The sequence below is a fragment of the Euphorbia lathyris genome, chromosome 5 (genome assembly GCF_963576675.1).
Source record: "Euphorbia lathyris chromosome 5, ddEupLath1.1, whole genome shotgun sequence".
Classification (NCBI taxonomy): Eukaryota; Viridiplantae; Streptophyta; class Magnoliopsida; order Malpighiales; family Euphorbiaceae; genus Euphorbia; species Euphorbia lathyris.
The window spans coordinates 27,853,655-27,869,134 of record NC_088914.1 but is presented as its reverse complement, the minus strand read 5'-3'; the positions used below and the strand labels follow the sequence as shown (position 1 = coordinate 27,869,134).

The following is a 15,480-nucleotide window of genomic DNA, read 5'->3' as shown; positions in this document are numbered from 1 at the left end:
TTTAGTGTCTTTTATTAACTGAGTTTAAGCATTTTTATTTAGTGTTTTTAGTGACAAAGCTCAACCAGCAAGCGGTCTGCGTATGACATTTAGCTCGTGTACTTTGATTATTGTCGACATCATTGTGCAATCAGGTGCATTTTGAATTTCAATTACTGTCAAAATACATGGGGCTAAATGTTACTACTATCAAAGTTTAAGGATTAAATATTACAATTTTGATAAGTACAATAATAAAAAAATTTACCACCATGGTACATGGGTTAAATTATAAATGCATAGACTCAGATGGTCACTCAATGTGGTTGGTTTATGCTACAAAATGTTGAAATCATCCAACTTAACTCAATCAAATACTACGTGTCCAACATCTTTTTTTTTTCTTTTGTGGAATTAAAAGTTGAGTGAATTTCATGTGGTATAATAATTTTTGATATGTTATTTAATGTTTGAACCATGTTATTTTTTTTCCTGAGTACAAAGTGTAGTACAAGGGCTACAAAACTCAAAACCAAAACCTAGGATATCCTGCTCTAGGAGGCAATATGCATAGGGCTGTAAATATGCATAGGGCTATAATCGAGCTGAGCCGAGCCGAACTTTGACCTGCTTAGGTTCGGCTCGTTAGAAAATTGACGAGCTCAAGTTTGAGCTCAACATTTTCTTCATGAGCTGTTCACGAGTTGTTCATGAGCTTTACTCGTGAGTAGCTTGTTAATTCAGTTCATGAACTTCGTTTGCGAACAACTCATTAATTATATTGATTTGAAATTTCTTTAACACAAAACTATATAGTTTTGAAACTTACAAAACTAGATTTTACACAAAACTACGCCGTTTTATATTTCCTATTTATATAAATGTTATTATTAACATAATAATAGTTTGTTCATGGGTGTATTTATGAATATTATAATCGAGTTTACTCACGAGCTTATTCATGAACTCGTAATCGAGCCTGAACGCGAGCTTTCGAGTCCAACTTTGTTGTGCTCAAGCTCGGCTCGTTTATAAATCGAGCCGAATATGGTCAAGTTTTTATTGAGCCAAACATCAAGCCGTTCATGAACGGCTCAACTCTTCAAGTTCCTTTGGGGTTGAGCAAAGTTTCCTTGCCAAAGAGAGAGTATAGCATAATTATCACGCTAAGTGATAAGGTGTAAAAATATTTCTAAGCTCACTCCTAAAATATTATTGGTAGTTAAAAGCAATTTTATTGAATTTTTCGACAAATAATTTATCAAACTGCTTTTTCAGTCATGAACTTTGTCATTTGCGAGGGGAGAGTATCAGCGTAATTATTACGCTAAGTGATAAGGTGTAAAAATATTTCTAAGTTTACTCCTAAAATATTATTGGCAGTTAAGAGCAATGAGAAATAATTTATCAAACTGTTTTTTCAACCATGAACTTTGTCATTTCCACTGAACATGTGCGTCATTTTATCACTCATCAGTAACAAATCACAAACATATGTATACACATGGAAAGAATTTAAAGAAAATTTAAAAATTATAATTTGTTATGTATGAGTTGGATAAAAAAAAATGTCATTAAATTTAAAAATATGTTAATCTCTAATTTATTATGAAAATATATAAAAAAAAAAACAACAAATTCTTTTTTTTAGAACCAACTGATATATAACTAATGCAGAATACGGGAACAGAATATGTGTTTTTTTAATAATATCTAAAATTGACTGAACTTGTTAATGATAGAGGTAAAATTTACACACTTGAACAGTTTCTCAAAAAAAAAAAACTGCTCCCATCTTCATTTCCAATTTTCTCTTTTTCCACCATTCTTTTCTCCTTTTCTCATTTTCTATCTAAATTTCATCTTTGTTGAGTTTCAAATTGTCCTCTTTAGAAGATCTACTTTGAGTAGGAAGGAGGAAGGAAGTTTGTCTTCTTTCTTCCTACCACACCAGGTTAGATTTTATGCGTTTTACTTTATTGTTTTTTCTTTTTAGTCAGTTTCCATATATTTTATCGGATCTCTTCATCCATTTGAATTGTATCTGCTCTCTGTTATTCTTTTATTTATATCATTTTTGAATTTAGCAAGTGCGGAAACGGTTTATCTTATACGTGGATCAATATATCTGCGTGGTTGCATCAAAAGAAATGACTCAGATCCGAATGTTCGGAATGGCCTAAATGCTGAAGACTGGATTGCATCTACTTTTCTGCAGATTTCGATTTACGATAAATATATGTTTTATTGTTGTTTTGTGTTTTTTTATGCCTTTATGGTCTTTTTTGCTCTCTGTAGCCGTTTTAGTCTCTTTGTAGATCCTGTAAGAATTGATTTCTTACTGTTGTTTTCTTGTTGTACTTGTTGTGTTTTAATTTAATGAAGTTATAAGCATTTTAATTAAAAAAAAATTGATTTTGACTGTCAATGTTATGGGTAAATTGCACTATTTTAAATGATAGGGGAAACATTGCTCCTAGCTGTCAACATTATGAGTATTTTTACACCCTATCACATTAGCTAACTAATATGCACTTCTATCCCCTTCCCTATAGACATGGCTAATGAACACCTTCCATTTTAGGATAAGATAAGGAATTAGACATGAGATCTGCATAGCTTTAAAACATAATTTTCCTCAAACCCAAACTCCATATTGATTACATGGTTAAGTAGTTAAAGGGTATTATTATAAATGCTTAATACTTACTCAATATAAATACTGATATTCTTATAAGCTTCGATAGATTCAAATGAAAGGCCAACATCAAGCACCCTCACAAGTGAATCTACACATGCACTACCCATATGGAGGGTTTTTTTATGGGTCTGTCTTTATGTAATTTTTCGTTTGGTTATTACTCGTACTCTCCCTTTCATCCTTACATAGGATTTGGGTATAGACTAGAATGGGGTTTGGACCCAACATAAGACATAAGCTCAAAATAGAAATAAGACCCAAGGGAAAGTAGGGATCCGACTCATAATTAAGGCGCACTTGAGAGCGCAAAAAGGAGTAGTCAAAAGGTTTGGTTGAGAGGCGTGAATCTGGCTCAAGAATTGAGCATGGATTGGAACTTGGCCGCGAAGTAAAAAATGGAAGAAGACATCTTATTGAAAGGCGTGAGACATAATAAGTAGGGAAAAGTACAAAATTTGTGGTTTCGACTATTTTCAAACATAGTTTTGTGTTTCAAAACGTAAGAAACTGGAACTTGATCGCGAAGTAGAAAATGGAAGCAGACATATTGTCGAAAGGCATGAGACATAATAAGTAGGGAAAAGATAAAATAAATCACGTGGTTTCGGCCATTTTCAAATATATGTTGAAACATAATTTCCAAGAGCTTTTTATTCTGACAAAAATAAATTAATTAAGGAAAATTAGATCCCAAAAATATTCAAGTCAAAGAAATTAAATTAAATTTGATTAAGCTAATCATGTTTGTTCATTGTGTTAATTCATAAGCTTTAGATCAATTAAAAATGAAAAAGACATTGCAATAAACAAAGGCCCATAGACTGATCTTCTGGATCCAAAAGAAGGAAGCCGAGAAGCAATAGAAACGGACAACTGGCGTTGACTCTATCACAATCACGTTGATTCCCCAGAACTGGCAAAAAGGACAAGCTATAGCAGCCTTGTCCCCTCAACGTCTCTATAGACACACCCAAGTTGGAAATTTTGCAGACTGCATGTCTGTTGAGTTAGAAGTGCGGCTCAAGATAAAAGAGCCCATCTTTCTGTAATGGAAAACTTTTCACCAAAAGGACAGAAGTCAGAAGCTGATATTGACAGATATCGTTTCCCTCCAAACGACTAGTTTTGAATTTCAAATGGAAGCTCTGTCCAGCCTCTACTATAAATACCCAGACACATGCTTCTTGAAGAGTTGACGAAATCCTAAGCTGCTATAAGCGATCAAAACTTTCAAAGTGTTCATCGAGCAATATTTGCAATACACAATCATTGTAATATTTGTGTTCGTCCAAAAGTGATTTAGATCTTCATTTTGAGAACTGGACATAGGCTAGAGGCCGAACCAGTATAAATCTGCTGAGTAACTATTTTCTAACTCTGTCTTTATTACTTCTGATTATTTATGCTCTAACACTTACTCTCTACATATATATTGTCTCTGCTTGATTGTCATTGAAATGCTAAATCTATAACATCATTAAAAGCTCTGTCCAAACAAAAGATTATTGCAGCGCATCATTTGAGATCAGAACCACGTCTAGTAGACAATACTTGTCACTAAACTAAACCTGCTTCTGATATTAAATATTGCATTGTACTTTGCAAACAGAAACATGCCAAGTGAGTAAAATAGAAAAACGCTAAAATTAATCAATAGTTCCATTCACCCCCTTTGGAACTAATACTACATTACAAGGGATAACAACATACTCTCATGTTTCAAACGTGACAAACGGGGAGTCACAGTTCGATACTCCCGTATATCATTTGGATGTCTCATTCATGGGTTCGATCCTTTTGTTACGAAGGAGAATGAGACATTATAGTTCACAATTTTCAAATAGATGATAAAATATAAAATAAATAAAATGATACATATGATTTTCATTATCATATCGTTTATTTAACATTGTTACTTTTATCGGATAAGTACGAAGCCTGTGAGCGTGCATAGATCTGACTATAGACGCGCAGCTCTGGACATGATTTTTATCCTTATATTTCTATTTAAAATGCTTGGAATAATTTTATTCATAGATAAGGTGCAAAAGTACACATAACATCTAAAATGGTGCAATTATATCTCAAATGTTGGCAGTCAAAAGCAATTTTATTCCTAACATTGGCAAGTTGAGTCCATTTCAGACATTATTATAAAACACATATATTTTGTTCATTATTCTGCACCAATTACATATAAGTAGGTTCTAAAAAAATATTCATATTTTTTGTCATTTAATAATAGAATTGGAGATTAATATTTATAATTCGGTGAACTATTTGAATTAATTTTGTCCAACCCGTACAAAAGACAATATATTTTTTAAATTTTTTTCATGTCTAATCATTTTGTGATATATTATTAATGAATGATAAAATGACACACTTGTGAAGTGTAAATGACATGATTCATGATCAAGAAGACAGTTTGGTTTGATGAATTATTTCTTAAATTGATCCAATTTGTCAATGTTAAGAGCAAAATTACTCTTGGTTGCCAACATGAAGGGTAAAATTGTACCATTTTAGATGTAAAGGTAAAATTGCCACTGGCTATAAATATTAGAGGTATTTTTACAACTTATCTCTTTTATTTAACAAATTTCAGTAACTTTATTGAAATTATAAGGGATAAAGACCAAATTTAACCATAACGTTTTAAGAGAAATGCAGATTATAATCCAAATTTAACCTTAACATTTCCAAACAAGGTCAATTTTAGTCATACGTTATCGAAAATTAGAAAAAAAAACTGATTTGATTGATATTTAACTGTTATTAGAAAATATTATTGTTTTTTAGATGTAAGATGTGAGATTCAAAACCTACATATTTTGTTGTTCAACTATTGAGTGATACTACTAAACTATTTTATTGTTCTGTTCAATTTTTAGATGGTGGTTTATGGAATTTATACTTTCTTAAATTTATAATATTTTTTTATGTATTGATTCTTAATAGGTAAAGGTACCACGAATACCCGCGAATTAAATGAGACTGATATGAGATGCAAAAGATATACATGTTAAGGTAACGAGACATATACGGGTAATTAAAAAAACAAGTAAGGGATTGACACTATCTTTGAGTACCATACCCATTATCATTCCTAAATTCTGCATTTTGCTTGAAATGTTAGGTTAAATTTGTCCTTATTCCAAATTATAATATTAAAATTATTAATTACGATAATTATGATTTACCCATCTTTTCACATCCTTCCTTAAGAGCATCTCCAACGGATTATTAATTTGAGTCTTAAGTTAAAATTTGAAGAGAAAGAGTTAAAAATTAGTTTCATCAGCCTCTTAATGACTCTTCAAATCACTAAAGCTTCTTCATCATCTCTATTAATACAGAGTCTTTCTTCATCTCTTATTGCTTATTTAATTCATGTTTTATTAATAATTTATTATTGATGAGTCTCTTTTCTAATAATAATTAATAATTTTAATGATACGATAATAAATAAGGAGTGAGTATAAGAGTATTATTGAAGATGGTATGTCTTAGTCACTCTTAAATAACTAATAGTCAATTATTTATATTATTTTTGGAGAGTTACAAGTAGAGATGACAACGGGTAGGGTACCGCGAGTAGTGTCAATCTCAAACCTTTACCCGTTTAACTTTTAATAACCTGTACCCATACCCGTCCCATTACTTAACCGATATGGGTTAGAGATGACAACGGGTAGGGTACCGCGAGTAGTGTCAATCTCAAACCTTTACCCGTTTAACTTTTAATAACATGTACCCATACCCGTCCCATTACTTAACAGATATACCTTTTGTATCTCATTCTCATCCCATTTAATTTACGGGTACCCACGGATATCCTTATCCACTAAGAATCAATAAATAAAACAAAAAATATTACAAATTTAATAAAGTATAAATATAATAAATCATCCATCTAAAAATTGAATAAATTGAATTTTAATCAATAAGAATAAAGTAGTTTACTGGTACCACTCGTTTGAAGAACAAAAAAGTTAGGGTTCAAATATTATATCTTACATTTAAAATATAATAATATTTTTAATATATAAAAGAGTTATAACGGCTAACGGATATCGAGTATCATAGAAATATTCTCATACCTGTCTCATTATCCTAATGGATAATGGTTTTGATCCGATATTTATTTCACATCCTTTTATACATTCCATTAGAATTGGATAGCACCGGCTACTGTGAATATACAACCTTTGCCAACCCTAGCTAGAAGAGAGGCTCTAATAAGTTCCCATTCATTCCTTGGCGTCCGCTGCTACCGCTCCTTTCGTATGCGATCGCCTCTTCTAGGCAGGTAATTCCTTTTACATATCTTGTTCCCTTTTATGTTTATCTATTTCTAATTTAGTGTCTTGAATTTCTTCTACGGGCATGAACTGCGATTAGGATTTTATTTTTTATATTTAATTCCCCAGTTAGGGTTTCTCAATAGAGCATTAATCATGAAACCGAGAGCCAACTTAACTATTGATTTTGGCATCGAGGTCATTAAGATTATTTTGGGTCCTCAGAAATGCTTAGAAGGTTAGAATGTAGGTAGTAGTGTCTTTTTTGCGTATATTGGGGCAAAAGTCTGTGCATGTGATGACTTACACTTGATCTCTGAACTTCAGGTAAGTTCCTTGTTGACATTATTGTTCTGATGCACCTGCCTTTGCGCCTTCTTTTTCATTTGATTCATTTTCCTTATTATATTTGTTATTTCTATGGATAATTAGATGTGAACGGGTCAGAATGTTCTTCATTCTTAGTAGTTAGTAGCTTATTCACATAGCATCTTCGCCTTCCAAACATACTCTCCTGGTCTCTCTTGCTATTATCCGTCCTCTCTCTCCCTTCTGAACAGCTATTTCTGGAGCTGTAATATCTTACATTCATCATTTATAGAAAGTTTGTTTTCTATTCTTTCTCTCACATCCAGTCTTCAAATTATTTATCTTGCTTGTTCCGTTGCTATGTTTTTATCATCGTCTGATTTGGTAATGTACGGGAAAATGGTTTGCTGAATCGGAGTTGTGTTGTTCTGTTTAACATATTTTGGGAGATTGGGTTAGGAAAATTCTTGAAGGAGAGAGGCAACAGAGGCGTAGAAGAAGAAATCGTGATGGAAAAGAAAAAGGAAGGGGATTTACTCAATTTTATCTTTTAATTGGTTTTGTACTCTTTTATGTAATTAAATCTTACAACATGCTATTGTAAAAAAATTCTAGTATGCTGTTAACTATAAATATATAGAGTCCTATATGAGTAACTATTTTCCACAACTTGACACTCGAGGTAATTTGTTCAACTATTTATGTGTTTTGGACAAATGTTAAAGAGATTTGTATTTTTTTTAATGCTAAATTATTTTGTATTTCTAATTATGGTGGTTTAAGAATATAATGTAACATTCCTAAATAGATTGGAATTGAAAATTCAAGATTTGTTGAAAAGCAGATTTGCAATTCAAAGAGATTATAGGAAGTGAGAAAGAGGATGAGCTATTTATTAACAACACTGACAAAGAAGAAGGAAATAGATTCCATAATCAGAGATACGATCGATAAGGTCCTCGTTCTCCGCTTTGGCCGCGCCTCTGACACTGTCTGTCTTCAGCTCGACGATTTGGTATGCTGCCTCTACTTTACTGTGCCTTTTGTTTTTGTTCTCTTTTGGTTCTCTGTTAATATATCGAAATTGCTCTCAATTTCAGCTGTCGAAATCAGTTCGTGAGGTTTCTGGATTTGCAACTGTAGCCTTGGTAGATATAGACTCTCAAGATGTTCAAGTTTACGTCAATTACTTTGATATTACTTTAACACCTTCTACTGTGTTTTTCTTCAATGCCCATCATATGAAAATGGATTCTGGGTACTTTTTCTTTCATTTCTTATCCCTTCTTTGAATTGATTTTAGTTATTCTTTTTGGAGAAATATCGCATTCTGCTGTTTTATCAAATTAGGGTTCTCTAATTTTGGATTCAGGACTGCTGATCACACTAAATGGGTTGGTGCCTTTCATACAAAACAAGACTTTATTGATGTGGTGGAGGTTTGTTTCTTCACCTCTGAATTGAATGTTAATTTCCCTTTCTTTTTGCTGATTAATATCGATTGTGCCCTTGAGAAAACACGCACTTGAAGGAATAATTTGCAGTATTGATGACCAATCTTCAGAATCGAGAATGATTAGCAAACAGTAAGAAATAAGAACTGAAAGATAAAGGCACTGAGAATCTCTTGGTCCCCTTCTCTACTCAAAGAGCAGAGCCTAATATCTCTAGAAAGAGACCCAAACTAAAAATGATACAAAAAAGAGCTAGCTCTTCTTGTCCATACCCTCCCAATATATAACTACTACCCAAAAACTCACACCACGCCCCTGTTCTAACAGACTCCAACTATAAGGGCCAAATGATGTGTCCTGTGAGTACGCAGATGATTGCCAGTTTTTAGCATCTTGTTTCTAGCAATATCATCAAGCACATGGAAAATGTATACCTGAGATACTGAACTATGAATCTATGATTGATTGTCTCAATTTTTCTTTGTGAACATAAGGAGCAAGAAGAAAAACTGTTTGATACTTGATTTCTTTCAAGCAATCAGTTCCTGTGCATTAGCAATTCGAGTATCAGGCATTTTAAGAAGTTCACAGATGATTCATCTCCTAAGCTAAGACTAAATACCTGGCTTGTGACTCACTAACTTAAATGGACTGCATGAAACAGTTAAGGACAGGAAACTGATTCAAGAAGTTAGGAAGTTCTCAGCAATTTGCATTCGCATGGTTGTATCTTCAAATGTGAAGGACTATGCCTGGAGTGTTCTGAAATCTACAGTGTATTCCTCAAAGTTCTCCCACACATACTCTAGACTAGACTCATTTGCGTAAAAGTGTAGTTCAAAAGTGTTTTTTCTTTAGATGATAAAGAAAGCTATGTGTAAATAGATGTTCATGATGAAGAGAATGGAACAGCACTTCTTACCCTACAAGTTTCTTCAAATATATGATTTAGATTCGTCTTTTCTTACCCTAATTATTTGATTTTTGGATAAGATAAAAACTTTCTGGCACATGAATTCGAAATACTTTAAAAACTTTAAAATCACATATGCGTTCTACATGTGGAATAGGTCTTTCCTTTCCTAATATTTGATCAATGCATAGGATGAAACTTTCTGGCAGATGAATTCAAAATACTTAAAAAGGCTTATGAATCTCAAATGTGTTCTACGAGTTGTGCTAGAAATTGTCATCTTCTGTGTTTACTGTTTGGATCTTCAGTGATTTCAACTTGCCATCCAAATGCAACTTTTTTTTTTATTAAAAGTTGGGACAAAGCCGAGGCGCCCAGACATCCCAACTAGGTTGGCACCCCCGGGATAACCCCAGCAAACCCGAATATATAAATAAAAGAAAAGTATTATGTTTATAATTACTGCAACTTTCAGGGTGATTTCAATTTATTTTTTTGGTTGCCTAATTCTGTAGTGTTCACTGTGTTTAGGATAATAAATATGCTGAAACATTTGTTTCACATTTTTGCAGGCAATATTTAGAGGGGCCATGAAAGGTAAACTTATTGTGCATTGTCCTCTGCCCCAAGACCGGATACCAAAATATCAGTTGTTATACAAGGGCTTGTAACTTGTAAGGGCCGTTGTTGATCTTTCAGTTCCTTTTTAAATCTGGTGTAAATAGGAGTTGCATTCTTTTTTCTTATTTCAGATATAAAATGTTTCTTGTATTTGTCCTACTGATTGACCATTCATGTTTAGTCGCGAAAAGGATATGTATATTTGCATTTCTAATATTTCAGAAGTACATGAGATGAATGTCTCTTTTTCAAACTTGCAGACCATGAATGGCCATTTTATTCAACACAATTGGGCAAAATTAATCTGTCTAACGAGCATCCTTGGATAAAAAGGCTGTTTGTTTGAGCTGTTCGAGCATTGCATAAATCATCAACACAATCTCCTCTTTCAAAAACAGCTGCAGCTCCCATTCCACTTCCTGTAATGTAAAATTAGACTAAAGCATCATCAAATGAACCACAAAGCAACTAAATTATAACATCCCAATTTCACTCACCACAGTTGTTACTAACACAGAGAGCACATAAAGAAGGAACACACAGTCTGATGGAATTCCAATAGAGTGGCAGTATAAAACATTTTGCGGATTAGTTAATTGAACTTCTTAATCTGATGTTTAAAACAGCATCACTTTAATTACTGTAGTTAAACATAAAATATGCCCATGATTTCTTTGGTTTCATTAACTGTTCTATACTGTCAATGTCATGCCCTTAAAAGAGGCTATCTATGTGGGTGCACAAAGTGAGAACTAGAGATACCTATGCACATTGAGATGACTCCGAAGCGGCTATCTTTCCCGCGGCGCTTCATTTCGTGCAAAAGAGTTGCCACACAGCGGGCTCCTACACCAAGAGCAGCAGGTAACTTCAGAATCATGGCCAATTGATGATGGACATAATAGGTTTCAATTTCGAATTGGTTTTTATACAAAGAAACATTTTTGTGCTATTCCTGGAGAAAACAATACAACGAGATAGAGTACATGTTTATGTCACTGAAAATACCTGTAGCACCCAAAGGATGCCCAAAAGCAATTGCACCGCCGTTGACATTGACTTTTCCTGAATCGAGCTCTAGTTTCTTACAACAATAAACATATTGTGATGCAAATGCCTGAGACAAAGAACATGTTTTTTCAAAATCTTGAATTCTTAATAATAGTGACTAAATATTATAAGCAATCTTTTCATCCTTCCTACCTCATTTATTTCAAACAAGTCAATATCATTAAGTTGTAGTCCAGCAGATTTCACTGCAACAGGAATTGCAACAGCTGGACCAATTCCCATCACAGCAGGATCCACGCCAACAGCAGCAAAACTCCTGCAAGAAAAGCGCATAATGATAAATGTATCTACGGGGATTTCCTTCTTAACATCATTTCCCTCCATATTTTAGACTACATACACATGATTAGCTGTAACATTTTTCACTTATCTATAAGCTGATTTTATTACCGAGCTTTTTCCCTTCTTAAGTTGGAGATTTGCATCAATATTCATCTGAATTGCTCATTTAATTTTTTTCATATAATCTAGTGATGGTTCTGCTTATGTATGTCAATAATGTTGATCTCCATTATCCACAGAGTTCTACATGACATATTTCACGCATTACCTTGGAAAATTGAACCCAAAATGAAGACAAATATAGAGAAATTTGCATAGAATGTCATTCCTACAATACAAGGCATCCATATTGTAGATACATTGCTAATAATCGAGTTTTAGAAGGATTTACTACCTAGCAAGTTCGTCTCCACAATGGGTGACTCCAGATTTTTATTACACTAAACTGCTGTCTGACATTTCTGTTGGAATAAAGTAAACTACACTTTGCTTTTCCTCCATGGCATTGTTTGTGTATTGAGATCAAAAGAGTGTAATCGCAATCGTCGCTTAATTAGCTCTATCTTTTGTATTTATTGCTCAAATAAAAACACTTCAGAATGCCCAATAAGTGCTGTTGTATAATTCAATCAGGTTGCAATCGGAGAGAAGTGTGATTATGCAATGCAAAACGCAGTTCACATACACCTTTGGAAAGGACAGTATGATATTGCAAATCATCGTGATTGCAATATTTATTGTTTCTAGTCAAAGATGCTGCAATATGGAGCATAAAATAGGTACTACTTGACACTGTGCTTGAGGAAATATCCATGTGAAAGAAAAGGGAGTACCTGAACATGCCAAGAATTGGTAGCCCTTTCTGCACAGCCACACTTCTTTTGGTAAGGAGAACTGCACCGGCACCATCACTCACCTGGCTAGCATTGCCTATAATAGAATTACAATTAGATGTCAGTTCCATGATTCTTAAGAAGAAATATTGAAAGGCAAGTGTGACAATATCATATACCAGCAGTTGTGGCTCCATCCTTTTTGAAAGCAGGCTTCAGCTTAGATAGGCCTGCTAAATTTGTTTGTGGTCGAATTCCGTCATCCACAGAAATAGTAACAGGCTTTTCTTCACCAGTTTTTGGATCCACAATCTTTGAAACAACAATCATAAGGTATAAAATGTAAAGAAAATGTAGGCAAAAAAGAAAAGAAAAAAACTAACAAAACAAACTCATGAGTTCAAATTTCTTTACTTACCTTTGTAGAAACTGGGATAATTTCATCTCTGAATTTACCAGATGATGTGGCAGCAGCTGCCTTCCTATGAGATTCAACCTTTATAATGATAAAAAGTCAGCTGCTAGACTAAGTCTGCATAACATGGTTACAATGTGTTTAACATTCAATAAAACTTACAGCAGCCTGGTCTTGCTCCTGCCGTGTTACACCATACCGCTGTGCGACATTTTCGGATGTGATACCCATAGGAAGAAGACAATCTCGAGCTTGTACAAAGCTCTCTACCTGTTTAGCCTCACAAATCAGTTCAAAAATACCATTCACAAATTTCCGAGCCTTCTAAAGAAACTTAAAAGATAAAGAAGATGGGGACTACTCTCGGGTTGACTTGGGAAATCCTGCTAATGTTATCCGCTGTCATGCACTCCAGTCCAGCTCCAATGCCTGATGTTAGGGAAGGAAGAAAAAGAAACAGTTAAGCAGAATGAAGGTCATTAAGACAGGTAAAATGATACTGTATTTCCTTAGTCGCTCTTACCAATGTCATAAAATCCAGCTTTTATAGAAGCAGCAACATCAGCAACTGCCTGTAGGCCGGATGAGCATTGCCTGTTGACTGTTCTGATGGGCACAGTTTCTGGTCGATACAGATGGACCATTTAGTGAAGGAAGAAAAAAAATTCTTTGTGAAACCTGAGTACTCTATGAACAAAGCATTCCAAAAATTTACCAGGAAAACCGGCATAGAAAGCTGCCATTCTGCATTCAGTTGCCCTCTGTGAGCCAGGAGCCAGGACTGTACCGACAACTATGTCCCCCACCTCACTTGGATTCACATTTGTTTTCTCTATCAGAGCCTGCAATTAACTAGTATGTGTCAATAAGGCAGCTAGACCATAGACACCAAAATAGTCACAAAATCAAAGAAATGTGAGCGAGAACATATTCATGAGAAACCATATTCAAAAGAGCGAAATCATCAGAATCTTCTAACAAAACTATAATATCCATAAGCATTCAGTCAAAGACAACGAACCTTTAAAACTGAGCCAAGCAGATCATCAGCGTGAGTATCCTTGAAACCACCACGCTTAGCTTTGCAAATAGCAGTTCGATATGCACTGTTTACATGAAAGAAGTTTATACAAAAGAGATCAGAGAGCACCCAAAAGAAAACACTGAAATATCCAGCTTTTGATAAACATCTATATTTACATGAATCAACAAACTTACGCCACAATCACGATATCATCACCAAATGCAGCTGTCCTATGATATGCACCACTATCATCAGCAGCACAAATTGACGTCTAACAAAAACAATAGAAATAATCAAAGAGAAAATCCATCCAATTATTAAAAAATGAGGAAGAGCAATTATAACTATTATTAGAAAACCAGTGAAACATAGTTTTAACATCCCAAAAGTTGCAATTTCTTCCACAATTTACTCTTGAATTCATCCAACTCACGGCAGAAAGATAAGTCATCTAACCCTAGTCAAAGAACGAAAAGATAAATCCAACAACAAAACTCAAAAGCAAATTAATGAAACTTCTGATCTCCAACAATTAACTCAATAAATCAGCACATCTGACACCCATTAATGTGATTCAGTTCTAATTACTAAACGCAGACATGAACATCAGCAAAATATACTAAAATTGATTAAAAAGAAAACTTACAGAGAGAGAAGGTGAGTCATTGGGCTGAGAAAGAAAAGAAGAAGTGGGTTGGAAATGACCAAGCAGAACTTTCTGTCTGTTAAGTGCTATATCCATTGTTGGAATCTCAAGCGAAGAATCAGAATCGGGGAACTCTTCAAAATGTTGAAATTTGGAGGAAGAGCAGATGGGTATACTTAAATAAATATAAGTGAGGAAGTGAAAATATATATTCTGTATTATTGCAACTCCTCGGAGGTTTCTTTATAAATTCTATGCGTTTCTTCACGTTTTCCACGCTCACATTTCCATGAAAATATACACACACCTAACAAATAAATAACACAACTTTGCTTTTTTTTCAAAAAAATAAAAACAAAAACTTTGCTACTGATTTGTAGTGCTCGACCGGTTGACCTGCCACGCTAGTTGTCAAAGAAAAGGTAAAACACGAATTAGAAAATTGACTCCACCAATTTTTAATTATTAATAGAATAATTAATGAGAAAGTGCAAACAATTCAAATTTAATTTTGTTTTTAAGTAAGAGCAATTTTATTCTTATTACGTTATTGAAAATTTGAAATGATTGATTTAATTGTTATTTAACTATTACATGAACCTTCGAAATATCAATTAAGCTCATCTAATGGTAGGAAAAACAAAGTAAAGTATATTCTGTAAAAAACAAAGTAAGCATAGAATGCACCAAATATTTAATGTGTTACTAATACAGTCACACATTTTTTTTGTTAAAATGTTAATAAGTAAATCTACTATATACAAGTTAATCACAATTTTTTTTGTCAACGTGTCTAAAATGTTTACTGTATTACTAATATAATTAATAATAACCACCAAAAAAAATTATGAAACTGATTCAATTTATCGATAAAATTATTTGGAAGATCTGATGTGACAATAAAATAACAGTCAGACCAACATTTTCA

At 33.5% G+C, this 15,480-nt stretch overlaps 1 protein-coding gene, 1 non-coding gene and 1 pseudogene across 5 annotated transcripts; 2 read left to right on the top strand and 1 right to left on the bottom strand.

Annotated features, from left to right (window-relative positions):
* The first annotated feature begins 6,836 nt into the window (after positions 1 to 6,836).
* On the top strand, positions 6,837 to 10,662 carry LOC136231248 (uncharacterized). 4 transcript variants are annotated; one of them, XM_066020567.1, is made up of 5 exons: positions 6,837 to 6,992; positions 8,138 to 8,308; positions 8,394 to 8,551; positions 8,666 to 8,732; positions 10,233 to 10,662. In XM_066020567.1, exons 2-5 carry the CDS (start codon positions 8,177 to 8,179, stop codon positions 10,329 to 10,331), a joined length of 456 nt encoding a protein of 151 aa, XP_065876639.1. In that variant the 5' UTR covers positions 6,837 to 6,992; positions 8,138 to 8,176; the 3' UTR covers positions 10,332 to 10,662. The 4 variants fall into 4 exon arrangements, with proteins under 4 accessions (XP_065876639.1, XP_065876642.1, XP_065876640.1 ...); XM_066020570.1 differs by lacking the exon at positions 10,233 to 10,662 and adding an exon at positions 9,242 to 10,186; XM_066020568.1 differs by having other exon boundaries at positions 6,849 to 6,988.
* On the top strand, positions 7,285 to 7,345 carry LOC136231692 (small nucleolar RNA snoR101). The gene has a single exon (XR_010690061.1). It is a non-coding gene; the product is annotated as a small nucleolar RNA snoR101 (small nucleolar RNA).
* LOC136231247 (3-ketoacyl CoA thiolase 1, peroxisomal-like) lies at positions 10,458 to 14,823 on the bottom strand (annotated as a pseudogene).
* Positions 14,824 to 15,480: the final 657 nt, after the last annotated feature.